At 39.0% G+C, this 27,155-nt stretch overlaps 1 protein-coding gene across 3 annotated transcripts in view; it reads right to left on the bottom strand.

Moving 5' to 3' along the window:
* The window catches only part of ASPG (asparaginase), a 49,433-nt gene that overhangs the window by 14,276 nt on the left and 8,002 nt on the right, over positions 1–27,155 (bottom strand). For all 3 annotated transcript variants that reach the window (XM_052783336.1, XM_052783334.1, XM_052783335.1), the window contains exons 3-12: positions 23,924–24,035; positions 20,997–21,122; positions 19,443–19,526; positions 18,251–18,377; positions 11,434–11,546; positions 9,737–9,922; positions 6,671–6,784; positions 3,500–3,619; positions 2,263–2,358; positions 1,187–1,350 (exon numbers count right to left, since the gene is read on the bottom strand). In XM_052783336.1, coding sequence (XP_052639296.1) covers positions 1,187–1,350; positions 2,263–2,358; positions 3,500–3,619; positions 6,671–6,784; positions 9,737–9,922; positions 11,434–11,546; positions 18,251–18,377; positions 19,443–19,526; positions 20,997–21,122; positions 23,924–24,035 — 1,242 coding nt within the window. The remainder of the gene's footprint in view (positions 1–1,186; positions 1,351–2,262; positions 2,359–3,499; positions 3,620–6,670; positions 6,785–9,736; positions 9,923–11,433; positions 11,547–18,250; positions 18,378–19,442; positions 19,527–20,996; positions 21,123–23,923; positions 24,036–27,155) is intronic.

Below are 27,155 nucleotides of genomic sequence, written 5' to 3'. Positions count from 1 at the left end.
ATAAAGCAACAACTACAAAGCAATAGAGGACCATGCAGTAGATATGGCAATAGCACAGTGTGGCCACACAGGACCTCAAGTCTCAAGTTAATAGAGCTTGCTAAGTTTTCTACATCTGGTCTTTGACACCGAAAAAGCCTTCAAGATATTCCTGCAGCAAATGCAAAACCAGGACTGTCAGACCTCCCATGGAGGTAACTCCAGCCTGACAGACCAGGTGAACTTGTCAACATTAGAAAGCTGTAGGAATATCTGGGGACAGACATCCATGAAGACCATGAAAATATTATCACTCCAAGCTCCTTTACAGAAAAAAGCTTCTCTCCCACCATCATACAGACCAAATAGGAGATAAGGAGCTGAAAGTGGATCAAAGAAACAAGAAGAGATTAGGGCAAGCAGCTTCTAACACGTTAGAAGACCAATGGCTCTATGAATCCCCAAGGCTATATAAACTAAGCATTTTAAAATTAAATTTTGATAACTGATAACTTTTAATTCTGTGCTATGGCCATTCCTTAGGACTATGCAACATGGAAAAGACCAGTAAATTGCACGTCCATAACTACCATTCAAGAACTGCTGACATCCAGAACAACAGGAAGAGGAAATCCACAAGCAGGCAGAGCCATGCAGCCATCCCATATAATTATGAGTGGGCGGAAGGGAAAAATTAAAAAAACAGTCATCCAGCAAGACACTCAGGAAAGCACTGGTGGAAGGGAAAGATTAAAACATGTCAACCTACCGGTATATTTTGTGCCAATTGAAACAGTCTGGTCTGGATGAGAAAGGGGAGGGCAGAAAGAAAACAGGCAGCCCTTGGTCCTGCATTCTCACTTCTGACAGTCAAAAGGAGTGATCAGTTTGGCTCTGTTTTATAAGGAAGCCTCATAACAGAGTGGAGTACTGATATTATGGACCAAGTCTAGGCAGGAAGGCAGCAATAAGTTATCTTATATTAAAATTCTGCATGCATACCAAGTTGTTTGCTCTTATTTCATATTATTTTAAAAAATCTTTTGATTTAGGCTTGAAATGATGTGTTTGTGTTATTTTAACTGCTGTCATTTACACACGAATGCTGAGACAAAACAAGACCAAACCACAGGGATAGACTTCAAATCCAAAATGATAGAAGGTTTATAAACTCTACATACAGGGGTGTATAAATTAATTTTGTTACCTGAACTTGATCGCATCCATCAGTGGGGTAGATCCATATCTGTCTCTAGCATAAACAGTTGCACCAGATGTCAACAAATACTCAACCAATGGTAAGTGCCCTTCAGAGGCTGCAATATGAAGTGGAGTTCGGCCATCATAGTCTCCACAGCTCAAGTTTCCACCCTGCAAAAAGACAGATCCTTCACATGCTAGAAAGATAATGGCTGCACATTAAGTTATTGGTACAACAGTAGATGCATACAACCCATTTTAACTCTGCCACCAAAATGTTAAGCTTGTCAAACCTAAAGGCTATCTTGTAGTGTTTTTTTTAGCACCAGTAAAGATACTTATTTCACCTTCTGCATGTTCCCCCCTCTGCACGTATTCTCATTAGAGCCCCTTCAAATACACACTTTATTGTGGTATACCATACAGCTGTTTGTGCCTATAGTCTGCTAATTTTACTTATTTTTTCAATATATATTTATCCTTTCTTGAGGCCCATTACCAAAGTCTCAAGAGTAGGGTAAACCAAGGCAAAGAGGGACAGGGGGAAAAAAAAAAAAAAAAAAAAAAAAAAAAAAAGAGGCATAGAAGATGATACAGGGAAATGCCTTTTTCTTTTTTCAGGTATAACCCAAGCTAGAGCTATAGGGAGAACGAAAAATCCTGAATTAGCACTGCACTGTGTTTTGCTTAAATGTAATTTTCAAGTTCTTTTTTTTTTAATCATGACAGATTTACATCCAAAAGCTGGATACTATGAATATGCATAAAGAAAGTTAAACGAAAGAAAGCAGCACAAACCATTTTAAAGTGTTCCAAAGTTAGCAGATAAGAACTTGCATTTTAATCTACCTGTACTTTCACAGTTCAAAAGAAAATATAAACAGCTGAGAACCAGATAGGGGAAAGAACATACCAGTTTTGAAAGACAAAGACTGAGTAGCCTAGAAACCAATTGTATTGGCCAAAGCACTTTGATTCTAAGACTTAGGTAGTTGCTTCCCAGTCAGCAATAGCTTCCTCCCGTCATTTACAGCTCTATTTAAAAAAATTAATGTTTTGTACAAACTGTTAATTTTACATTACCATTTCTGCTATGGCTCTTAGTGCATCTATGTCACCCAGTTTAGCTGCAGCACAAGCCAAAGGTGGAATTAATGCATCTCTTACGGCTTCTAACTCCTGAGAAACAAACAAAATTAAACATTTAATATCAGCCTCGCCTCTAATGTGATTGATGTCCAAGTCATAAAAACACTGCCCTTTCTTTCATGTAAAGTTTCCAAATTAGTCATTTGGTTATTTAAAGCTGGTAGCATTTAGTTCTTGGAAGGAAAGAAGTCTCATGTTTATTTTATATTTTGTGGGTCTCACATCCATGAAGATTTATATTCCTCCCTGGCAATACCACAATTACCTGATATCTATAGATACCATTTAAGGTGCATGCACTAATTACCACCTCTGTACTGCCATAGTTACACATCAGTACAGTAAGAGAAACAGCACTAGTAGGAGTTGGAACAGACCATATAGTCCAGTCTCCTCAAGACTGGATCAGCTTTATTCATGTCACTCCTCAAGACTGGATCAACTTTATTCATGTGACTCCTCAGATATTTGTATAACCTGTACTTCCAAACCTCCACTGACAAGCCCCATAGGCCCCCTAAATATCCTCCCATTTCTCACGCTTACTAAAGAAGAACCATACATTCAGTATTCATTAGCTACTGAAAATCCCATCCCATGAAACTTAGCCAAGAGAAAAGCAAGTAGTTGCATCTTACAACCAATACTGTATTTTCTGATTTTCCAATTGGGAAGGACTAATATTAAACACCACACACTACGCTTGTGTAGTGCTTCCTTAGTATCAGCCTTCTATGATTTCACGTACAATTAAGCTGTTTTACCCATTATTATTTAGATTGCTCGAAACTGTCAATCCATTTGACCACAAAAATACAAAGCACTTTTTCATATCATTGATACCCTGAATTAGAGCAACCGTCTGAGGCTTGTTATTGCAACCAGCCAGCTAAGAAAATAAACTCAATATGGGGCTACAAAGAGTGGGGAAAAAAAAGTTAATATGTTTTTAATTAAAAACATTTTAATGTTATGCTTGTCATTGTGTCCTTTCTCCCTAACCCAACTGGTTAGCTGGGACACTCAGTACTAAAAAAAAAAAAAAAAAAAAAAAAAAAAAAGCTCCAATGTTCCATTTTGCTTTCAGCTTTGCTGTTCATCTTTAAGCTAGGTTCATTTAACTGAGTTTACAGCTTTACATGAGGTCAATTGTAAATATTTAAGTGTATACCTCCTTGCTGCTGATACTTAGAGATTTGGCAATCACTTGAATAAACTTGCTATCTCTCAGAGAGATCTTGGCTCCTGTGGGTACAACAGTCATTTCTCCTCTTAGATTTTCACTCAGCATCTGAAAAGCAAGCAATCAAATCCTTTGTTAGCAGAGGAAAAATATGGTAGTAGTCTAATAAAAAACCTTAGGATCAAGTTAGAAAATTGTTTGGAGGAATTATGGAAACTAATTGAATGCAGACAAAAGATTAAAGAAATAGTTACTGTCTCATGAAGATTGCAAGTTTAAAAAGACAAAGGGGGGGGGGGAAGGGACAGGCAAATAAAACTTTCTTCCAAAGCAAAGAAACCAAAATAAGCACATAACAAAACACCCCAATTTTTAGAGTATGCAGACAAAAGTTCCCTAGTGGGATAAGCTACAGCCTACTTAAAAACACAAAGATAGTGAGTAATTAGCAGAGTGAGGCTGAAGACCAGAATATTCTGAAATGCTGCCTTTTGCCAGCATTCCCAAACCTCAGTACTCCTACACAGACTGTATACATAGGCCTCAAAACAAAGCCCAGTGCTGCCTGTGGACGGTCGTGTATTTCAATGGATTTTCAAACAGCTCCATTTGCCCTGATTTTGTTAAAATTTGGCCATAAAGCCAGCTTTGAATGCAGAGGGTATACAGTAGTACTAGTCATTCAATATCAAAGCAGGTGCGTAACAGTTTGCAGGATGGGTGCATCCGATATCACCAGGAAAAAACAAACAAACAAACAAACAAACCAAAAAAAGGTCAGCCAATTTGCATGTAGAAAGTACTTGAATATGGCAATAAAGAAATGAAAATACTCCAAAAGACAAGTTCTGGGAAACCTCGAGAACAGAGAGAGAAGCCAGTCATTAAGAAAAAGCAACTGGTTTCCTCAATTCTGACAATTTTACATACTGGCACTCTTTCACAAAATGTTGCTGATGCAGCTATAAAGCACGTAGTTATTTCAATTAGAATTTTAAAAAGCAGGACTGTGAAAGTTTGCAAGAAACAGATGTGATGTTGGAGGGAAGAATGCCCCAGGTTTACTTATGTCTAGGCATGCCCTTTATTAAAAAAAAAAAACTCCAAGCGCTGACAACACTGTAGCCGTCTGCTGGAAGAGTCCCATATGCATGCAACTCAGAGGATACCAACTGTTTTGGCGCACTTTTAGAGTTTGACAGGTTGAGATCATTGCTTTGCACAGGTAACCTTAGCAATTGGCACCTGTGCTAAATGCACCCAGTGCACAGCCCTACGTGCCTTACTCAGTCCTACCAGCTCTGCAGCCATTTGCATGTGTCTGGGGGCACATTCTTTGCTTCTTTGTGTTGAAAGAGAATCCTAAAATAACCACGCCAGCTTCAGGAGAGCTTCCGTCTCTTGGGAGACTATTGTTTGGTGATATGTTTAGCTGAAGATATTGCCACAGACAACATATTTCCAGGCTTTCTTCTTCTCCTGGTCTCTACCACTCATTCCTGCCCAGGCAATGCAACATGCTGCTCCCTTAGTTGTGCCAACACAATTGTTTGTGGGTCTGAACAATGAGTCAAATGAGGAAACCGATCCTGCTTAACTCAAAGAAATTGCAAAAGTTATTTTGTTTTTCACACTATATAAAGGAGGTCCCAGCACCACCGCACAAACTGTGTAGCACGTTCCAAAGGTGCTGCACATGAAGATGCAGGAGTACCTTGTGTCAGTGGTACCTCAAACGTCCTATCACCAAGTCCTCACCTGAGTAAGTCAGCTATCTCACCTCAGCAAACTGGATCTGAAATTAAGTTTTAACTCACACACCTAGGCAGGAAGCCGGCTAGGAAAGTTTCTCCTGTCCCAGGTCAAATAATCCTCTGTGCAAGAAGATGAAAGTCTGCGTTAAAAAAAACCAAAACCAGCCTAGTATACATATGTTCCAGGGCCAGTGAGCGTACCAAAGAGGCATCAGTGAAGAGCCTGGGTTTCTAAAGTGTATATACACAAACACATGCAATACCACTACTCTTCACACAGTGTTATGTCGCCTGTCAAGCATGTTCTTGCACAGAGTATGTTCCTGCCATCCTCACAGAAGAAACACATAGCTCCTCCTCCTCTCATTTTTCAGAGCCAGGGCTTGCTTTAGCAAACAGCCAAAAGCTCAGAGCCTGAAACTGTTTCTAAGCACAGTAAGTGGTACTTCCAGCTACCCCACTTCTGATCAAAGGTACCCAAATATGTTTGTCTCAACAGCTGCTACTGGTTGGAAGATATAGAGCATGAAATAGTGATCAAATTTGTTTCAGTTTTAATAAAAACAGAACACCATCATAAGATACACATGTGCATGCAGTGCTTAAGTCTAGAGAATGACTCATCATGATGTCATCTCCCAAAGTGTCAGGATTATGATTTCATGGCATACAAGCATAGAAACACATGCATTCCTGCAGACTGCTGCTCCCCTATCTAATTCAGAGCTGTACGTTCCTTGTATAAAAGAAAGATGATATGTAACTATATAACTTGAGGAAAAAAGCCTTGGTTAAACACCAATGAACAGTAAGAACATTGTTAAAGGGGTTATGATTTTAAAATCAGTTACAATTGGTTCTTGGAATAATCCTCTATTTTTTATGTATTTATAAAGTGTACTTCCTCTTCGAGAAACAAAATCTAACACTGTCATGAGTAATGCTGTAAAGGAAGAGGCTGTAGGCAATATTTATTTTCAGAATTAGCTTTGTGTGAATGAGTGTTGGATGAAATCTTTTCCACACTAAGATCAATGACAAGATCTTTGCTGACTTCAGTAGGGTTGGGATTCTGTCTCCCATATGAATTTCCACATATGGGTTTTTAGTACAGAAATGTCCAAGGTAGACTACTACTGTTAAAAGATGGCATTTTTATCACTCAGTCATGGTCTTCACCTGACTTATGCAGAGAATTCTTTTCTCTCCCGATCTACATACACCCAGTTGCCTAACAGTATTTTCCTTAAGGAAAAAAAAAAAAAAAGCACGTGATGTTCACATTATGGCTTTGGAACCAATTGCTTTTAAATGCAAGAGAGAAGCTCAAGGCATTCAGCTAAGCAGAAGTTAGCACAGTTGATGAGAAAGTTAAAGCCTTTCAAGGTCACACTGAAATATTTACCTGCCTCTTCTCCTCCCAGCTAAGCTTACTCTTGCTGAGCGTGTATGACAGTTTAGTTAGGGCTGCCTCTGGTGTCATATCACCTCCAGGAATTACTCCAACATCAGCGAGAGTCTGAATAAAAAGGAATAATGACTCCAATTAGCATAGCATTCAGAAATACCTGCGTGTACAGAAGATGTACATGAATGATGAGTAGCTACGCAGAATACAGTATGCAGCTGTGCCTCCAGTCCCTTGCTCCTCCTACTGCCACTGTAATTTTTGTAATTTTAGTTATCAAATACCAAGCAAATACTAGAGCCAGCTGAATAAAGACGACTTTTACTTTAAATTCCTTTTCATGCAATAACATTGAAGAATTCAACCAAACGCTTGCCACGGTCACTTACTATGCTAAAAGGGAAAGGTTACAGGTCTGTATCAGCTATCTGCAGAGTTGTCAGATTCCCTTTATTGAAAAGCTGCAGTTACTCTGTTTTAACCCAGTGGCATTTTGAACATTGCCAAGTAGGCTGTTCTCACACAGACATATTTACCATTCTTTTATGGGGCACTGCTTTGGATGAATTCCAGCACTACAGTGTGCTGCTCACAGCAGGAGTGTTTTCAGATCCTTTCAGGCTGCGCTAGCAGTTTATGATTTAGAACGTACAACTAAAATATGTAATTTACACAGTTTTGACAAGAACAACTGAAAAAGATGACCTTTTTAACTTATCTTTCTGGTAGTTGAAAAAAATAAACTACCTGAACCAAAGCAAAGAGCAGAAAGAGCTTTGCTGTGGTCAGCAAGCCCTGTAAGCGTACAGTGACCAAGACTGCAAAGACAAAGGAGATTTCAGATCTCTTGTCACTAAATTGTACCTGGGCAAACACTTGGGCTTCTCTAAACCACAGATCATCATCTTTGCCATAATGTGATGCCTCACAGTTAAGCATCTTGCAGTAGTTCTTTACACTGCATTTTACTTTTAAATACCTAGTATATAAACTTCAGATTTGAAACTTGTTGTGGCTTAACTAATATTTTTAGCAAGATACAGAGCCTTAATCAGCTCATTAACCACCTCCAAGAGACCCAGACTAACATTTTTAAAAGTCCCATGGGAAAACATACACAGAGAAGGTGAGAAATACTTTCTGTACTGCAGAGCTAGCCAAAGAACAGTTATGGCTTTTTCAGTGGGCTTGAAAAAGGGGAGGAGGAAGGGATTTCCCAGCTTCCTTCTTATACCTAAAGTCCCCTCAATTATAAGTTTCTGCTGTGTAGATGGATCAGAGGCCAGATATTCAGTTAATTAAAACAAACACTTCAAGGGAAAACAGGGACTCAGCTGACCCACCTGGCTAGCTTGAATGAGTGAAAAATGGCCTAGCCATATGCAAAGACTTGTGAAAGGTTTTATTTAAAGAAAAATCAAAGTAAAGTTAACATTGCAGCAACTTTCCAGCATTCACCTATGATACTTCCTCCATTGAGCAGTTCCTTATGAAAAGGAGAAGGCAATGAAAGAACAAGGATGAAGTAATTTTGTAGGACTTGGCTCTGTCAGTATTCTCCTCAAAAGATGCCAAGAAAACAGGACAACCTCCATCAATAGATGCTGAAGCAATATAATACATGCTCTATATAAACAGTGGAAGCCAGAAGTGAACATGTTTCCACACAGCCTTCCATGGTTCAGTAAGACCTGAGCAGAATCTTTCAATTCAGCATATCAACAGTCTGGATCAGAGTGCAAAAAGCCATTTTAGAGGTGTCTACTAATCTTTTAACCAGAGCATAGGAAAGGTTTTTTTCTTCCCTCCATACATTTTAGCCATTCATTTCAAGCAGAACACCAAATAAAAGCTAGGCTTCATTTTCATGTTGTTTTTCAAATATAAGTTTGGTGTCTTTTATTGACTTAACTGCTTTCTACCTTCCATGTGAACTGTTCTGTATAATTCATATATTCCTATTGTATTTGCTACAGAGCACGGGATCTTTGCAGAAGTTAATACTTCTCAAAACATCTCCATTAAGTTATGCAAAAGTTTTACCAACACCCAAATGACTGCCCATATCAGAAAATACTGAGTTTGGATACTGAAGAGGTGGATAGAAACTCTTAATATGTCCTTTCCTTTCTCCTCAAAACAGACTATGTGTTCTTGAAGCAAATATAATCTAAAGCTGTGTCAAAACCAATGTTAAAAGAGGCAGGTTTCAGCACCAGACTAGGAGTATCTAGGTTTGTCTTACAGTTACTGAAGAGGCTGGCTCTGCCAGACAGGTGGTTGCTCCCAACAAAACCAGGTGTCTAAAACAGGGATGAGTCACCCTCTGGCAGTGCTTCTTGGCTATTTAATGGCTAGCCTTTTTATAAAGGCCAGTTAAACCAGCTTCCTTCACACTACCACATGCAACACAAACTCTTATATGGCTTTGAGCTCTTATTAGTCCCAGTGATGTCATGTCTTAATACACAATTAAGAAACTCACTATAAAATGCTCTGAATATTAACAGTCTCTACACAAAGCCTGCTTTAAGCTAGCCTTCATGGTTTAAACACAACTGATTTCCATTCTGCAAGACAGACACTTCCTTACATACTGTTCTCCAATCTCCAGTCAAATAAAAACCTGTGATCTGGAATATTGCTTGGATTTGCAGGCTTTCATGATGTTCTTATGTTGTAGCTAAGTAATTGCTAGCCTATCATATACTACTTTATTTGATCATCTGACCCCTAAGCTAGCTTCTAGCTCAGTGGAATCCCTTTGGAGAGATACTACCAATCTAATGCAAGGTATCCTGGAGTGCTGCACATGACAGGATCAAGCAATCACTAATTTGGGATTTGAGCTGACTTTTTCAACCATTCAGACTAAGAGTAGCAGGGTCTTGTTTGTAGGTACATATTTAAATGCTTCCAGCTTAAGATTTTTCAGATATAGTTATTTTATGAGCAATAACTGGTTTTATACACTGGGACTACTAGCAGCATACAATCAAGTTGTATCAGTGGGATGTTTCTTTTAGACAGCAGTAGAGTCTGAAATCATTGCACAATGCTTACCTGCCCTGTTGCATAGACTGTTTTAACAGACCCTCGTAAGCACTGGGTACAGTTTAGAATGACTACTTTTCGTTCAGCTGCTTTCTTCAGTTCTTCCAGCAAGTCTTCTCTGTTGTTTGGGGCATTGCCACTTCCATAAGTTTCAAGAACAATGCCCTCAATTGGAGGCTGAAGAAACGCTTTTACCTGTTTAAAAACAAGAGAGGGAAGAGACAAAAGGTGTGTTTAAGTCACACTAAGATTTTCATGTATGGCACAGTTTTTAAAAATGGTCTATTCCTGTTGTAGTCTTAGAGGCTCTCATAACTTACAGTCTTCTCATGCCCTTCTGTGCTCCCCATTTGCAGTAACTAGGACTGTAGAATAAGCTTTAAAAACCCAAGAATTTCACTCTCTAGCTTCCTTTAAAATTCCTAGAGGTATAGATTTTAAAATAAACTATTTTCTACAGTCATGACCTCAGTGTGAAAAAGGATGCTATTGTTCAAGTGCCATTAACAGGCTATACTGTTGCACCATGGTGGAACAAAAAGGTAGATTTACACGTATGAAATAAATGTAGAATTATTAATTGAGACTAGAACCCCCACCCCTGCCCAGATTTGTTACTTTAGCAAAGAGTTTTGTTAACAAATGTCTGCCTAACTAAGAAAGAGAGCGTCTCACCTTTCAGGAAAGAACATTCTAATGAAGCCTGGAGTTTTTTAACTCAAAACCCAACTGATTTAACTCAAGGCAGAAAAAAAAAAAAAAAAAGGCACTAATACATTCTGGGTCAGTTGTTAATGAGGTAGCTATTGTGCCTCACTGTAAGAGAATGCCTAGCAAAGTCCTCTTCTCAGAAAGATTTTAAACAACCTAGATGTTTCCTTGCTGATCACGTATGCTAAATGCAATACGCTGTAAGCCCCCATGAGGCTAACTATGCAGTTGGAGTTTTATTGGAAATATACCACCCCTCTGCCTTTCCATCTGTTCATATTCACCTAAAAAGAATGGTAAGACAATTGAGGAGTGCTGCTTAAACTACTGTATTCAATTTAAGATGGCAACAGCCACAGAAGACTTGTCAATTTAATGGAAGTAGTATTAGACAAAAATTTAAAGACAAATCTACCTAAACCCACAGTTCTGCAAAATAATTTCTAAAGGCAAAAAAAATCCCACTTCTCATTTTCAGCAGCAAAATCCCACTTCTCATTTTCAGCTCTGTATGAATGCTGAGGGTCATGTTAACCATCAGTGTGAGACAAAATGAACCTTAAAAAAGAAGCATGAGTTGTAGAAATAGTCACTCCCCTCCACACACCATATTGTGTATTCTTTGACAAGACTTCTATTAATATGCCTCAATATGCAGCAAGAGAGCATTTCCATGGTCACTGTACCCTGCACCTCTCTAGAAAAGCACACTTAACCTATTCAGGAGCCCTGATAAATTAATTTTAAGTTTCAGAGCCCAGCCGGTTCAGACAAAAGATATTTCAAAAGCTTTTATCAATAGTTTATGGCATATGAAAATAGTCTTTGAATGCTCTGATATTCCAAAAAACATTTTTCAGAAGATGACAGATCCTTTCCTTTCCCTCCAAAACCCCGACTACTGCTACAAAGAATGCAGCTTCCCTACTTCAGCTAACTAATCAAGTATATAAGCATCACTTCACCCACTTCCAAAATGAAGTGGTGACACTTACAGCAGCAGCGGTGATTCCTGGGAAGATTCGTAGAAGTCCAACATTCCTGTTCATATTGGTGTGAACTCGAAATTTCTTTTTGGTATTGGCTCTCCACACCGTTTCCCAGTTTACTGTTAAGAGAAATGGCCTTTTGAATTTAAGACATTATATTAAGCACACTTGTGGCACTTCATACTTAGAACATCGTCTGTTTCTTATGTAGGGGATTCATGAAAGACAATGCATTTTGAAAAGAGGAAAGGAAGGCTCTTTCAAGACAGCAGCCATAGCAGCCGATCTAACACACCTTATTTATTAGGTGCCACAAAATGTGTCTTCAAGGCCACATTCAGGTGAGGCTCAACTGTGTTATATTTTAGCTTTAATTCCAAAATAGTCTAGGTTGCGAGACATATCGGTATTACTTGTCAATATTTCTAAGTTAGTGCCCTTCAAGGAGACATTTAACGCATATGCTTGCTTCAATTTAATAGCATTTTATAGCAAAGACTTCCAAAATGGATATTTTAGTTCAATGACCATTAGCAAACAGGATGATCTATCAGACACAAAGCTGTATACCTCTACTACAACCTCTTAAAAAAAGAGGTCTGATAGCCGTGAAAAGCATCTGGGTACTAGATCTGATGGGTTCATGATGTTGAACATGCCCTGTTAGTGCCAACTCTGCCCATTCAGAGTGCTCAGAAAGCCTCAACCAACAGAGCGTCGTGCAGGTCCAGCATAGGTGAGATATTTGCTTGTCACGCACTGACCTGAACTTCATTGTTATGTAGTTGGCCTGATACCAGCCTGGATTCGTTTGGAAAACAGACCTTCATCTTCCCAGACATGAGAGATGACAAATGCAGTTAGTGTTGCCGCTAATCACCTCCAGAGTTTATTAGGTAGTTACTAACGATTAAATAAAATAGCAAGGATTCAATTAACTCCGATTATACATTTAGAGCCAGAAGCCAGCTGTTTAACTAATTGTTTGTTTGTGTTGCATTATTAGAAGCCAAGTCATGCATTATTGATTTCAAAATTTTACTACTTCAGTGTAGGAGCACAGCGTTGGTAGCGCTGACGACTCCTACAAGGCAGTGGAAGAGGTTTACCAAACAGCAGCCAACAGCTCAGAGCATCATGCTTCAATGAAAGTTGACTGTGCTGCAAAGCTACCAGTTTCCCCATCATGATTTAAGCTTTTTAAATTTTGCAGAAACTCCCAAGCAGCAAGACAGATAAAAGATCTGCGTGCATAATAGTGACTTGCTCTCAGCCATGCGGAGGGTTACTCACACCAATTACTGTTGCAATCTCTTGCAATCAGCAGACAGCCATTTGCAAAAAAATTCAGAGTACATTTGAAAGCCTCCATTGAAGCCTACTCTATTGCCCCATTACCAGAAATACTAAAAACTAAACAATCCATTAAGTCAGGACAGAAAATAGCAGTCACCTATAAGACTTTATGAACTCTCCCTTTCTGTTGTGGTGCCCTGTCAGCAACTAGAGCCTCTGTATGTTCTTTCTAAAAACATACCATATGTTGTTAAACAGGTCACAAGCAGTTGGCTTGGCATTATGTTTGTCCAGCCAGCCACACTTCAGCACGTGGATTCCTAATGCCCGGGGAATGGGAGAATAGAAATACACACCATTTCTACAGTTCCCTTCTTTGTGCTAAGCTGACCAGCATCGTTCTGAAACCACCTGGTTGGATTTAGTAGTTAGTTGAGTAGCTCTCAAAGATCTCCATGAGCTTTGCAGAGCAAGTTAGAGACCTGCAGGAGGTACACAGGTGAGTGCAGGAAGTCATGCATTTGTTCTGCTTGAGGTTCATAGGCCTGGCTAACCACACTCACTCATGAGCACTGTGCTTTAAGAAGCAGCAGCGTTTAGCAATAAAAACAATCCTTTCAACCTTCTAACACACAGATTAATTCTTTAAAAGCAGCCTCCTCTATGAGAAGGGATGGCAATAAAACTGTATCAGAGCTTTCTTTCCTTTATAGTCCATAAGCTAGGAGTCCCTGCCAAAACTTCACAAATGCATACTACTAAGTTTGGCAACTATTAGCATCCCTAATGCCTGTAATGAACTTGGAAGAATGAACCGAGGAAACCTGCCTTGGCATGGATCACTAAGATATTGCCAAAAGTAGAAGACCAAGGAGAGAGATCAGAGGATAGATTCAGAAGTCAGACCTATACCAGGTCTATGCCTGTACTCTTGGAGTACGCTCTACCAAATAACATATCATCGTCAAGATAAATGTAATGCATGCAGACATAGTACAGTGATGTAATTCCAAAGTATATTAAAAAAAAGAACTAAAGATTGTCCCCGAGTTAACACTCTCTTGGTCATGAACCTCGTCAGCCTACAGAACGTGCTTGGTACTGCAGACTCCACAGATGTTAGTTTTCCATTAGACAAATGAGTCTAAAAGGCAGAACAAAAGGCAAGTGTGATGCAAGAGCCAAAACCAAACAAATATACATAAAAGCCTGACTTCATCTCAGATTTATTCAGAACTGTTTTAAGTGAGGCAGAGTGCCATGCAGGGGATAAAAAAGTTTAGAACACACCCTTTGCATCCTCCATCTCAAAGATTACATCCCCCAAAAGGAAGAATATTTATGTCGCATAGCTAAGTTCAAGCATCTTCCTTGTACTGAATAAACCAGCTGTCCTGCAGCCTGTAGTCATTCCACACAGCAATCTTCTTTTTGTTAAATTAAAAAAAAATTAAAAAAATAAAAATATCTTAGGAATCACTAACAGTTCTTAAGCAAGAAACTCATATACAAGCAGGTGAAGTACAAAAAGCTGTATATATCAGTGTTCATAGGAGTTTTTTATCCTATGGATAAGAGTGACTAATTAGGGATATTCAGTTTTGGCACAACACAGAAAACAGTAACCTGTTCTGACTTGGATGGGCTGTGCTTGTAGAGTTTAACTGATATGGTGATATAGTGTACTGCATTATGTAAATATGGATACAAAGCTGAGGAACAAATGTGAGCTAGCTACTGGTGTTGCACAGCAGAAAGGAAGTTTTTAAAGCAATGTACATAAAATAAAGAGGTAATGGCTATTTATATACTGTATCCAAAATGGCTTGGGATAGAAAAGATTGCATTATTCAAGGAGACTGCATTCAAGATAAAGGCCTTTTGTTTATTCTTCCAAACAAAACCATCACATAAATAATACTCTTTTATTTCCAGTCCCCCCCTCCCTACCAAACACTACAGCTTTTAAAATTATAGCTCAAAAAATACATCCTTATCTTATTTATGTTCACACACACACAGAGAAGTATGGTGACAGGGTTAGTACAGAAAAAACATCAACCTGACTTAAAGAAGAGAAGCAGCTCTACACAGTCTAGAAAGCAGCAAAACCCCCCTGTTGTTAAGCAGTGCCTATGCCACAGTGCAGGTTTCAACTTATAATGGGAGAACAGCAACTAAGAGCGACACCTCCCTTAGGAGTGGTGACTGAACTCCGAGTTATGAAATCAAACAAGAAATACAGCTTTTTGTGATTGCAGAGCTCCAGACAAACAGCAATGCTTTCTTCTCATCCTTCTCTGCAGGGCTACAGACGAGCCCTACCATTATATAAGCTGCCCCGGCATTCATTACAATTCATGGCGGCAGCCAAGGGGTGGGGAGTACAGGCCAACCTATGGGTGTAAATTCCTGAAGGCGGCAAACAAACATAGACCCCCTTTTTTGGCAGTTTGTTATAAAACAATCGACACACACCTTTTGAAATGAATATTTAAATTGAACAGTGTCATTGCAAGAATCAACATGCCTACTTATAAGGGGGAGGGACCAAAATCACTTCAGTGAAGAGAGCTGGCATTTGCCTTAACACATAAATGACTTGGGCTTTTTACTATAAATAACCAGAACTGCCAACCAAGACACAGACTTGGCCAGTGACGAATAGCTTCTCTCTAATGAGACGGTGGAGAGACAAGCCCAAAAGTGCCTTTTAACCTTCTGGTGCTGCTGTACCACATCTGCATGCACAGTCACACAGACTCTGTTCATCCCCCTACACAAGTTATGTTTCTCATCATACGGTCCTGTACATGTGCACCACTCCCAGAAGTTACATGCATGTGTGATGAAGAAAGTCCAGCCGTGGTAACAAAGCAAGTTTCATATTTGCTTCAGGACAATGAAGAACAGAGGAGAGTAATCAGTTATGAAATATACTGAGACTCTTCACACATTTCAAGTGAAGTAGTCCTCTTTGTCTCTCCTGTTTTCAAAATATGGGAGAAATAAGGCAAGGTCTTTTATTTGATAAGCTTTAAGATTTAGAAATATTTTTGGTTATTTCTATACTGTCCATTTCATACAGAGATTTCTGATTCTGCTGCAAAAGTATTTCCCATTGGCATTGGGTTTCTTACACATCTCAGGAGTGGGCTAGAATTTTTCACTTCTTACAGGTGTTTCTTGTAGTAAATGGAAAGTCTTCAGGAAGCTGACACGCTTGCTCATCTAAAACTGGATAACGGGACTCTTAGGTGTTGCTAACACAGTTAAGGATGTCGCCAAGAACACAGCCAGTTGATGGGATCAGAAATCCACTGGGAGCCTCACCTTAAGAGGGAACAGGGTGAAAAATGGATATCAAAAACAAAGAAGGGAGCTACAGCTAGGTTAGGGAAGGGAAGAAGACTAAGCTTCTCCCTCTCTGGCTCTGCAGTAGATCATTGCTTTTATATGGTATGCCTAGCCTCGAACAGCATGTCCTCTCCTCATCCCTGCATACCAACCCATGATCCCATTACACTCCCCACTCCCTCCATCCTGTCAGGTGTCCCCCTCTGCTTCTCTGGAATTTTCATTCCCAGCTTTGTTAGAACAGGAAAGCCTGAGGAAGAGTTTCTACACATGGTCTACTCCTCCTGGCATCCTCAGGCTGCTCTCCATAACGCTGAAGCAGCAAGAGTCAGCCCTGTCTACAGTCAGCCCTGTCTACAGGACGATTAAGACATATTATACAAAGTAATTTGGAAAAAAAAAAAAAGTTAAAAGATGCTAGATTTGTTTGGTTTGTTTTTAAAAGCCCAAGTGGTTCCTTGTCTCCATGAAAGCTTCATATGAGGATTGTACAAGCAAACTCAAGGGAGACAGCAATGTTTCAAACAATTACTTTGGACAAAATAAAGCAGCACTAGTAGATTGCCCATACTATAAACTATGTTTTTTCAAAATGAAACAATCCTTCAATACTGACACCGTCATCTTGGATAAATGATGCTACCCTAACTGGGTAATCAACTGAAACAAATGAAAATAGAGCCTATCACACCATTGGTTTTTAAATCAGAAATCCCCACTGATCTCAATGGGGCATTCTACTGAAAAGATAATGGGACCCAATATGGGCCAAGGGAAGTACTTAATAACTTTATCATTTTTCTACTATAGACAAGGAATCACAAAACAGTTCATTCAAATCCGAGAGAGAAATAGCATGCAATTTGCAGCTTGATTTCATTATTGATCAGTCAGTAAATGGAATTTATTTATACCCTATTTGATGCAGTTCATAAAAACCCAAGAAAGAAGATTCTCTCCAATTTACTGCAACAATCAACAGACAGCATTTCTGTTGATTTCAGATACACCGTATTTGACACAGCACAGTAATATAACAGTAGCAGACTCTACCTGAGAGATGTCTTACGGACCACTACAGTATTTCACAGGCTTCCTCAGTTTGTATCTGGCTGCTACAAACAGTGCTTTGATCCTGAAACTTTGTTAACTAACTACCACTCATTAGGTGAAAGGGATAAGTTTATTTTTCCAAATTGCAGAATGTCTCTCTCTCTAGCAGTAGAAACCATTCAGAACAGCACGCTGCATGGCACAGGGCTAGATCTCCTACTGCCGCTAACAGCACCTAGCAAAAGAATTCGGGAACCTCCTCCTATTCCTAGTTTTTTGTAATAATGGAGATTGTCACCAAGTCCTACTCCTTTTTAATATACCTAGCCTATCCAAAAGCAGCTCACATAACATGCTTTATTTTTTAAAACTGTCCTTCAGTATGTTTTTTGGCAGCTCCTCATTTGGCTAGATTCCAAACATGTCTCTCTTCTCCCTCTCCAAAGAGAGGCTGCCATTTATCCAAGAACAGACATCAATGTGTTAATGACTTTGCAAATGGGTCCTGAAATCTTCATGTAGTTTTTCCCCTCCTTAAAAAACAGACAGACGGAAATTATAGGGAGCCTGAGTAAGTTTGGGGAAAAAAAACTTCACACAGCACATACTCTAGGTCTGCTGTTTTCAGTGTGCTTGCAGTTTAGACAGGTCCTAAATATCCAGTAAAACATCTTACACAATGACATGCATCAAACAGAGAATCCATTGAAGCTGCAAGTACTGTGCCATGACTATTTTGCCTGATTTCGGAGCCCAGCACGGTCATTAATGAGATTAAACTCTTTGTTCTTTCAGTCCTCACTCCCTCGTTTTTATCTTCAGAGCAAGCATTTTCATGACACAGGGGCAACATTCCCTCTGGTTAGTCTGGATCTTTAGTCAAAGTCAGTCTAGCTCACATCTATGTTCAACAGATAAATGCAGTTCAGTCACAAATTCTCAGTCTTACTAATATTTAAACAGTTTCAGAGCAGATAAAGTGGAATCAAGCTACAGGGCTTTGAAAGATATTTGAGTTTAAAAACAGCATTTCAACTACATAGGCACAGATTCTTTTCAGCTAGAGTTCTATTGCATGTGGCATAAATTACAAGGCTTAAAAGATGATGTTGCTTACTTGTAATATCAACCTCAGCATTTGCAAGTGGAGGCAGGTTAGGTGAGGAAAAGGCATTGAAACTCCCAGCATCCACCTTAGTCACCCTATTTCCCCTGTACAGTTTATTATAAAAATACAGGCACACCTGCAAGACAAGTAAAGAAACAGGTCTGTGAATAAGCCAGTAATTAAAAGATTCAGTAGATAAATACTGTACTCCGTCCTTTATAAAGTGTTTTCTAAATCTTTAAAGCAACTCAGAGGCTAGTAGATGTTTACGACTCTTACTCTTTCAAAAAGAGTTGGCACATCTGTCACACATTGGTTTAAGAATTTAAGAACAAAACAAGTTAAGAGCTAACTAGTTTCATAATCCTCTCACGAGGCATAGTCTAGGAGACATGAGTCCACTTCAGAGATAGAGGAAAGAAATGCTGTGGACTTTTTAATAAGTTCATCAGTTTTATCTAAATTCAGAGTCTAAAACCTTAACAAAAGGCCTGCTGAAAATGAGGATAACTTTCAAAAGAGTTACCATACATAAATAATTAGGTTACTTCAAGTCCTTTAAAATTTGTCAATTGGAATTTGAAGAAAAAAGAGATACCTCAAAGTTGTTATCAGTTATGAAGATCTTGGCCAGTCAGCTATTGCTGTTGTCTTACAAGAACCAGCTTTGGGAGCATGGCAGAAGTGAAATGAGGTGTAACTTGACCAGTTTTCTCCCTGATTTTTGGGCTGCACAGCACCAACATCTTTAAAGGCAGGGTGCTGAGACCATCGAGGTACTTCCATGTCCATTAGGTATATCATCCTCGACACTTCAGTCTTCAGGAACTAGAGCTAGAAGACACTCCTACCAGTTCTAGAGCAACTTTAGAACTTCAGAGTAACTTTCAGTTAAAAAACTGACTGACAAGTGTTTCAGATCCCACATAGTCGCAAGGGAACCTCTGATTTCAAGTCTGCTGCAAGCTACATTTCAGACTTGATAGTCTTTATAGATTGTATACAGGCAAAATGGGACACGACTCCTGAGAAAATGGCACATGCTTTGCCATGCAAGTGCCTGTTACCTCAGCAGAATCCAGTTATCTTTCTCTTTAAGTGCAATTCCTTACTGCCTACCAGATATTTTGAATATGTAAGTATGTGTCCTGGCTAGAGGGAGAAAAGCAGCTTCTGAGACAGTCTTCACAGGCAAACAGACCTCAGGAATCACAAACTGCCCAGCAAAGAGCAGTGCCCCCAGAAGGTTGGCTCGGCCATCATTCTGCAACTCGTATATGGGCACCTGAAGAGCAGAGAATGAAATTACACCCTGTCCCTTATGTAAAGCCTACACAGCGGAAAAAAAGAGTCCAACTTATGCAATACAAATACATGAATAATTTATGTAACAATGATTTATGACAAACAAAGTTTCCTTCTTCATCCAAACTATTTTAGACTGCAGCAGGTGGCAGGATTTCCCTCTGTGCTTAACAGACTTTTATAATTTAAGTGCTTAAAAGCTAATACAGAGATAATTCTAGTGTGATTAAGCAGATTGAAAGACAGATTCAGGAAAAATATAAAAAATAGAAAGCAGGCATAGTTAAAGTGACTGAGCATGGGAGAAGTGATTGTACAGAGAAAAAGCAACAGCCCCAGATTATACAGAACTGCCACTATGCGCTTCACAACAGCAGCTCTCTTGCACCATCTTTCCTCACAGTATAGAAAAACTAAGCCAGCACGTTGTTACCAACGGAAAAGGACAAGATTAAAACCAGAAATTTGGTCTGCTGAGCGATGACTTCCATGCCTTTTCAAATTGCCTCTTTATTAACAGAGAGGCAGAGCTCCTTTCAGCAATGAAAAATCACATGCTCCATTGCTAGATCATATGTCAGGCAGATCTCCAAGCAATAAAGCCAAAAAGAAAGTAAAACCTAGAATGTGATGTATCACAACTAGACTGCCCCATGTCAAGACAGTAAGTGGGAGCGTACTCCTGCCTAGACTTTTGTATTTTGACTTCAAATAGACCACATGTGAAAGGTAAGTTATGAGATGGGGGAGGGGAATTTTACAGTGCAATGTTTCATCTCTCCTTTGTGATTAGAGCTGTATTTTACACTCAAGCAAGCTATTCTAGTAAGACAACCCCTCCCCCTCAGACAACATGCAAAGGGCTGATCTCCAGCTAAGAGACTGAAAATTAATAAACATAGTCTTTAGAGGAAAGGAAACAGACCATGTTAGATGCTTTGTGGAACCAAAATGATCAAAAATGCATCTAATGCTTAGAGATCATTTAAAAAATTATAAAGAATGCAACAATTAACATCAGACAGGATAACAACCGATGAAGTAAAAAGTAATAAGCTTCAGGGCTTTAAAAGAAAAAAAAAAAAGACAGCTAGCAACCAGCAGCCACCTGAGGCTGGAAAGATGCTTCTCATATAAACTGATTAATACACAATGGCCAATGACAGGCTCTTGTATCTTTCTCTGAAGCATCTGGCTCCAGCCATAATGAACTACTGGTCTGATTTGGTACAGAGTTGTAAAGTCATTAATGATAAAATTATGGGGCAGATCCTCAGCTGGTGAGCTTGCCAATTCTCACTAATTTCTATCAGCGCTGTGATCATTCACCCTGGCCAGAGGCCTGCCCTGCACTACTAAACTATACAGTAATAATCAGGATACTACCTAGTTTTGCATATAAAAACCAAAAATGAGGCTTCCAACTTCCACTTCTAATTAAGTCCATTACCTGAGATCCTGTCAGAACAACAGTTTTACCCAGATTCTCACACATGAAAGATAAGGCTGAAGCTGTATAGGCCATGGTATCAGTGCCGTGAAGGATCACAAAACCATCATACTTTTCATAGTGCTCCTGGAGATGGAGAGACGGTTTTCACATTTAGAGCAACGCACTGGCATCAGCAAGTGAGATACATATTGCATTACTTTCACTGATGCAAGCAACAACATAATACTTTAAAGGGTACTACATGCATAATTCCTCCTAAAGTTATCCTGTGTTCAGTTTACACACAATTAAGGGTTAATAGGACACTAAGCACTAGAGCCAATAATTCTAATTATGGAACAGTCAAAGAGATTCTTCTATGTATACATATTAATGCAGCATTTTTAAACCAGATGACTGCTAATTAAGAAAAGCTTAGCAATGGCTTTAAACAGGAATGTTAACATATGCAAATTAGTCGTATAGTCTGATTTCTTGTTGCTGCTTTTACTTTAGGGATTACACCATTTACAGGAACAGATTAGGCAAACCAAGGCTATCATAACATATAGAAAAAACAGTCCATTTAACCCGGGTGGCAGACAGGCAAATTGCCAGTGTAAGAGTGCCCTCTTCTGTTGAAAAGTCATCCTTTCTGCAGCAGTATGTGACTTCTGCAGCAGAAAGAGGTGAAGAGGCTTCTTACTCATTAACGTACATACACTTGAAGGTTTTTGAGAAGTCCCTTAGACTATCAGGCACGTACAGATGCAAAAAGGAATTTCATAACAACTTTAATCTACATACAATGCCACACAGGAGGGTTTTTTTTAATGCAAAGCCATGAATTGCACAGTTCATAGTGTTGAAATAAAGTCATCCGCTGGCTTTTGGAGGAAAAAGGAATCGGTTCCTCTGTTTTAAGAGTGAGGCACATAGTAAACACTGTAGTGAGAGATACTGACGTCTCTGATGTAATTTGGTAACATGGAAAGGATTACATAGAAGTCTACGCAGATACATGAAGTGCCAGTGTGGGGAAAAAAGGGGGGTTGCCATAGAATTAAACGATTTAATGAAATTTAATTAAAATTAAATTTAATTACACTTCTTATGCTACACTAGGCACACACGCTTGGCATCTCCTGATAATAAGGTCACCTCCAAACTCACCTGCAGATTTCTACTTGTCCTTTTGCTATTTCTTCACTGATACTTGTGTCTACATGTTGCTACCTACTAGAAGTTTCGGGGGACTTCTGCTTATCTCTAACAAGTTAGCCAGCAGAACAACAGCCAGTGTTGCAAGATCTTTCTGTAGGCCAAAAGCAAAAAGCTTTTGATGCAAAAAGCATGCTGTAGTTATTCACCAATGCAATAATAAGTAAGCTTCAAGAAGGGCTAAAGAGCACAGAAATAGCCACTTGTCCTCTAACTCAATCAGTACGCTCATGAGTATTTTCAGCCTTATGAACTTTATTAGATGCAAAAGAACATAGCTTGGTTTAAGCTTCGTAATGTAAAAGATCAGGCTGGCAATAAAGGAGATATCCCACAGAAACATCTTAGAATGTTTCAGTCTGGAAAGTCATCAGCACATTACAGCTGTGCCAAGTACATGTCCAAGAAGAACACAAAGTGGCAGTGTCTATGCATAAGCCAGACAGGTGAAGTTTTTTTTTTTCTCTCCCCTTCTCAGCACTTTTCACTTGGATCACATGAACTGGATATTTATACATACAGAGAAGCTGCATTCAGTGTACAGGAAAGAAACACTTTTTTTGGTAATAAAACTAATATGTCATTAAGGAAGAAAGGCAAATTCTCTCCTGTTCAGCATGGGATTGCTGCTTTCTACTCTTGGCCCTGGGCTTTTCCCAGCTGCACCCCTGCTCCATCCTAGAGGCTCTCCACTTATACACCAGCTCCATCTCTTCTGTGCCCTGGCAAGATGCATTTGATAGGAGGAGCATCATCCCTAGTTTGGTGGTTTTGGGATTAGAGGACCTAAAGGTGAAAGACTGTTACCTGAATCTTCAGCATCAATACCTGCATTATTATACCATTTTCATGCATTGGTACAGCTTGGTCAAAGGACGAAATTTACACTATAAAGACCACTATCGCAGAGCAAGCAGGAGTGGAAGAGCAACATCTTACTAGGCCCACGGGGTTATTTATTTCTAACAGCTATGTATGAATTCCTGGTGTGAAGTATTTGAAGTGTTTTGCATTTCTGCTTTCTTAAAAGCACACAGCTAAGTTCAGACACGGGGACAGGAGCAGAGAAATGCTATTTTTTTAATCTAGAGAAGGATGTAATGAATTTATCTATATATGCAGAAATATCTAGGGCTTTAAACATTTTCTAGTGTGGGAAACCTAACCATGATCGCATTTTTCCTAATGGCTGCAAAGCCAAAGCTCGTCAAGTCCATCTGTGTCCAGAGTAAGCAAGGCATAAAGACATGAAATTATTTTCTATGTCAATAGCCAACTATTAAGCTATTTGAACATTCAAATTATGTGTAACCAAGCAACCTTCAGTTAAGTCACCTACACCTGAGGATTTTATTCAACATTTTTGGACAGTGAATTTAAGTCAAGGTTTTAGAATATATCAATCTACACATTACACACCCTATTTAATCATAGCTGCAATTTTCCCACTTTCTTGTACGGAATTATGACATGGCTTATCATTGGAAGAACCTGTAACTTTAATGAGTTTGCAGCATTTTCAAAACAAAAAAAAAAAGGGCAAGCCTTGCAAGCACAGCACTTATTACTTTGCAAGTACCTAAGCAAGGTATATAACATTTACATTTTAAATAAACAAATATACACATATAGCCCTACTGAACTGTTTTATCTTGCTAAGTATACTAGACATACTGCTGGTTTTGTTTAAGCAACAAATGAATTCTTATCCTACACCGTAGTACCTCAAGTTTCTTTGCAATTTTGGCCCAGTCCTCTGGCGTCATGTTGGAAGAATCAAGCAGCGGTGAGAGCTCCAGGATTGTGTAAAAAATTCTTTTGTTTTGCTTAGAGACACTACGAAGAAAGAGAATTGAAAAAAAAAAAAAAAAAACAAACCAACAACTTAGAGCTAATATCAGCTCATCACTTCTAATTTTTTCTCTAAATCAGTAGTTTTCACCCTTTTCCTCCCTATCCCCCAAGTCTATGGCAAAAAAATAGTCTTAAATTTGGAACATTAAGTTCCAAGTTTAGAAGTTCATGGCTTGATGTGGTTTAAAGCACAAATCCCTAAATTTAATTTAATAATAAATATAATTTGGGAGGGGGAGAGGGGTTGATAAAACTAAAGACAGAAAAGAAGAACCCAGACTTACTGTAAGTTTAGAACTGAGTTCTAACAAAAGTCAATACAAAGCCTTAAGGTTTAAAAATGCTTCATAAGCTATTCAGAGGACTCTCTAAAACTCCCAAGGTTTACAGGAGGTCAACAGAAGAGTTGCAACAACTTTTTGATCCTTTGATAAATACAGATACCCTATAAATAGATACTCTTTCCTGACACAAAGGGTCTCTTCTCTTAAGAGTCTTATGACTGTGATTAATTTTCGTGGCCTTTAGAAGATCTACTCTTCTCAGTTTCTCTAACCTCATATTTCAGAAAAAACTCTTGGTTAGTTAAGATCTTCAAGTAAACTGTTGCCTTTGCCAGTAATAGGCTAACTTTGTAAAACCCCAGTCCCAGCCCATTAGGCCTGTTGTCACCTTGTTATGAAAGTTTGCTCTATGGTACCAGCTGTCTCTGGTTATGATGTGGAGTTTAAGCATGTGATAATAGCAAAGATCTTAAAATACTGGCATAGGTTCAAAACAGAGGCCTCAGGGCTATAAACAACTCACTGGCAATCAATTATTGGCCACTGAACAAGTGCAACCTTGACAGCTGGGAAAAAAACTGTTCTAAATACAATGAAAACAAGACAAAGCATCTATGCAAGGGAAAAAAACCCAACCCAAACCAAAAATGAACAGTCAATCAATAGGATGAAGTACCTGTGGGGCTGAGGAATGTAACAGTTTCAATCATCATGCAGTGTGTAGTCCAGCAGATGGAGACCAAAGATTAAGTGTCTAGACACTCAAACACCTTACAAAAGGTACACAATCCCAAATTTGGAGGGGACTTAAAGGTGATGATGGCTATGGAATAACAGTGGGATTGTCCTAGTTCTAAGCGTGCTGTCTGCTCTCGCTGCTTCCCAGGACCATGGGTCTCCCTTTCTCCACCTGCCTATCTCAAGAAATCTGACTCTTCAAAGACCTTTGATTTGCCAGCCAAATGGACTGCATACAGAGCATCTGTTTTACCCCACAAAGCATGCTTATTTCTCCACATTAACTTTCTGACCTCTCAGAATAAAGTCAACTACATATATAAATTCAACTTGGCAGTTAAGATGTGTGGTAATAAAAGAACCCTACTTACTACCCTAATATTTTCTGCTACCTTTCTTAAGCTTGGAAGAGGATAGAATAACCATCATTTTCACCCATTCTTACGTTAGTTGGAATATGTTCCTATTTAGCAATGCAGTGGCCAACAAGCAGCTAACAAAGAACTGCTAGCAGGCCAGCTCTGCCATTCCTATTCGCTCTTCCAGGCAGAGCCATCTGGAACATGTTCAACAGGATCATCTTCAGAGCATTCTCAATGCTTTTCCACTGCCTGAGGACGATGGGAAGTTCCCTGCCAGTTGTAACTGTGACAGATACTTCAACATTTACACTGGAAGACAGTCACAGGCTATAGAAAAGACCAGGATACTGCATGGCTGCGTAAAACTTCCTGAAGTAAGGTGCTTAGAGCACAGAAAGGTTGATTACCTTCCCTCGGCATTCACTATAGTGTTTTGTTCCCACTTGCAATTCTTGTACATATTTTCAACAATATAAAATATGCAAAACCAAGAGTCAATTATCAATTCATCAGCTAATAAAATCTGAAGACCCACTCTCCTTATGAGGCCTGTAAGACAGTTGTGTACAGCAGAGAGCGCATTTAAAGAATGTGTAGTTTTCATTCATAACCAACTGACATACTGTACCTAAGAAGTTAGACTTCATATGAAAAATTACCTTGTTGGGTATCACACCTACACATGCTAAGAGTAACTTTGGAAGTCAGTTGAAAATCTGTGAAAAGAAAGCTCCCCTGAGGATGTGCTGTTTAAATAAAACATGACATACTGACACCAGAGACCAGCCTAGTCTACAACTTTTGATGCCTCTCACTAAAAAGAGATTGTACCGTTCCTCTTGCATCAAGGTTATCACACAGATATACAAAGTTCACAAATTACTCCTATTTTCTCCCCTCAGAAACTCACAATGTTTCTCAACTGCCTAGTTAAAATATCACTCGGTTAGCACAAAAGAGAAAATGGCAAATTGCCATGACTAACCTCCAGAAACGGCACTCAGCAGTGCCAGAAAAACAAGACAAGACTGTTTTTTAAACCTCAGTTTTTGATGTAAATGATTATTTTAAGCTTTTTTGTTCTTCAGGGAAAAGATGTGCCAGGAGAAGTATATTTAGGACTTAAATGGGTACATTAGTGTAGTTTTGTTATATTTCAAATCCCTTAAAGTATTTAAAAGTTATTCAGTTACAAGCACAGTATCGTAACAGAGCTCCATTTTTCTTAGTATAACCATCGTGTTTAACACAAACTGTATGTTCACATCAATACTACTCAACCAGGAGTTCATTTCTTTTCCCTTTACCCCTTTGCCTGCCATCTGCCTTTTAAGGGGTTCCTTTTAAAAGCTTTACACAGAGATCTCAACACAAAATAGAAGGAAATTAATAAACCTTACATTTCCTTTGTATGTCCTGATTTTCTCCTTAAAGATTAAAGAATATCCATTTTTACTCTTATGGCAAAACAGCTATAGTCCCATTTATTTTTGAATGACTGTGTAAAATCATCCTTTGTGCAAAGTTAATATGTTTACAGGGGTACCGTCATTCATCACAGCTGGGGAGTATCTCAAATTAGCATACTGCCCTCTAAATAAAACCTATAAGCTTATTAATTATTGCCCAACAGTTAAGAAGCAATGCAGATTAATTATAAGCCCATCGCTTATTATCATAATGTTGCATAAATTTGGGAAAGACAATCAGCTTTTAGG

The sequence above is a fragment of the Harpia harpyja genome, chromosome 3, assembly GCF_026419915.1.
Source record: "Harpia harpyja isolate bHarHar1 chromosome 3, bHarHar1 primary haplotype, whole genome shotgun sequence".
In the NCBI taxonomy this organism is placed as follows: Eukaryota; Metazoa; Chordata; class Aves; order Accipitriformes; family Accipitridae; genus Harpia; species Harpia harpyja.
Note: the sequence above shows the minus strand (reverse complement) of the source record. Positions and strands in the feature narration are given on the sequence as shown.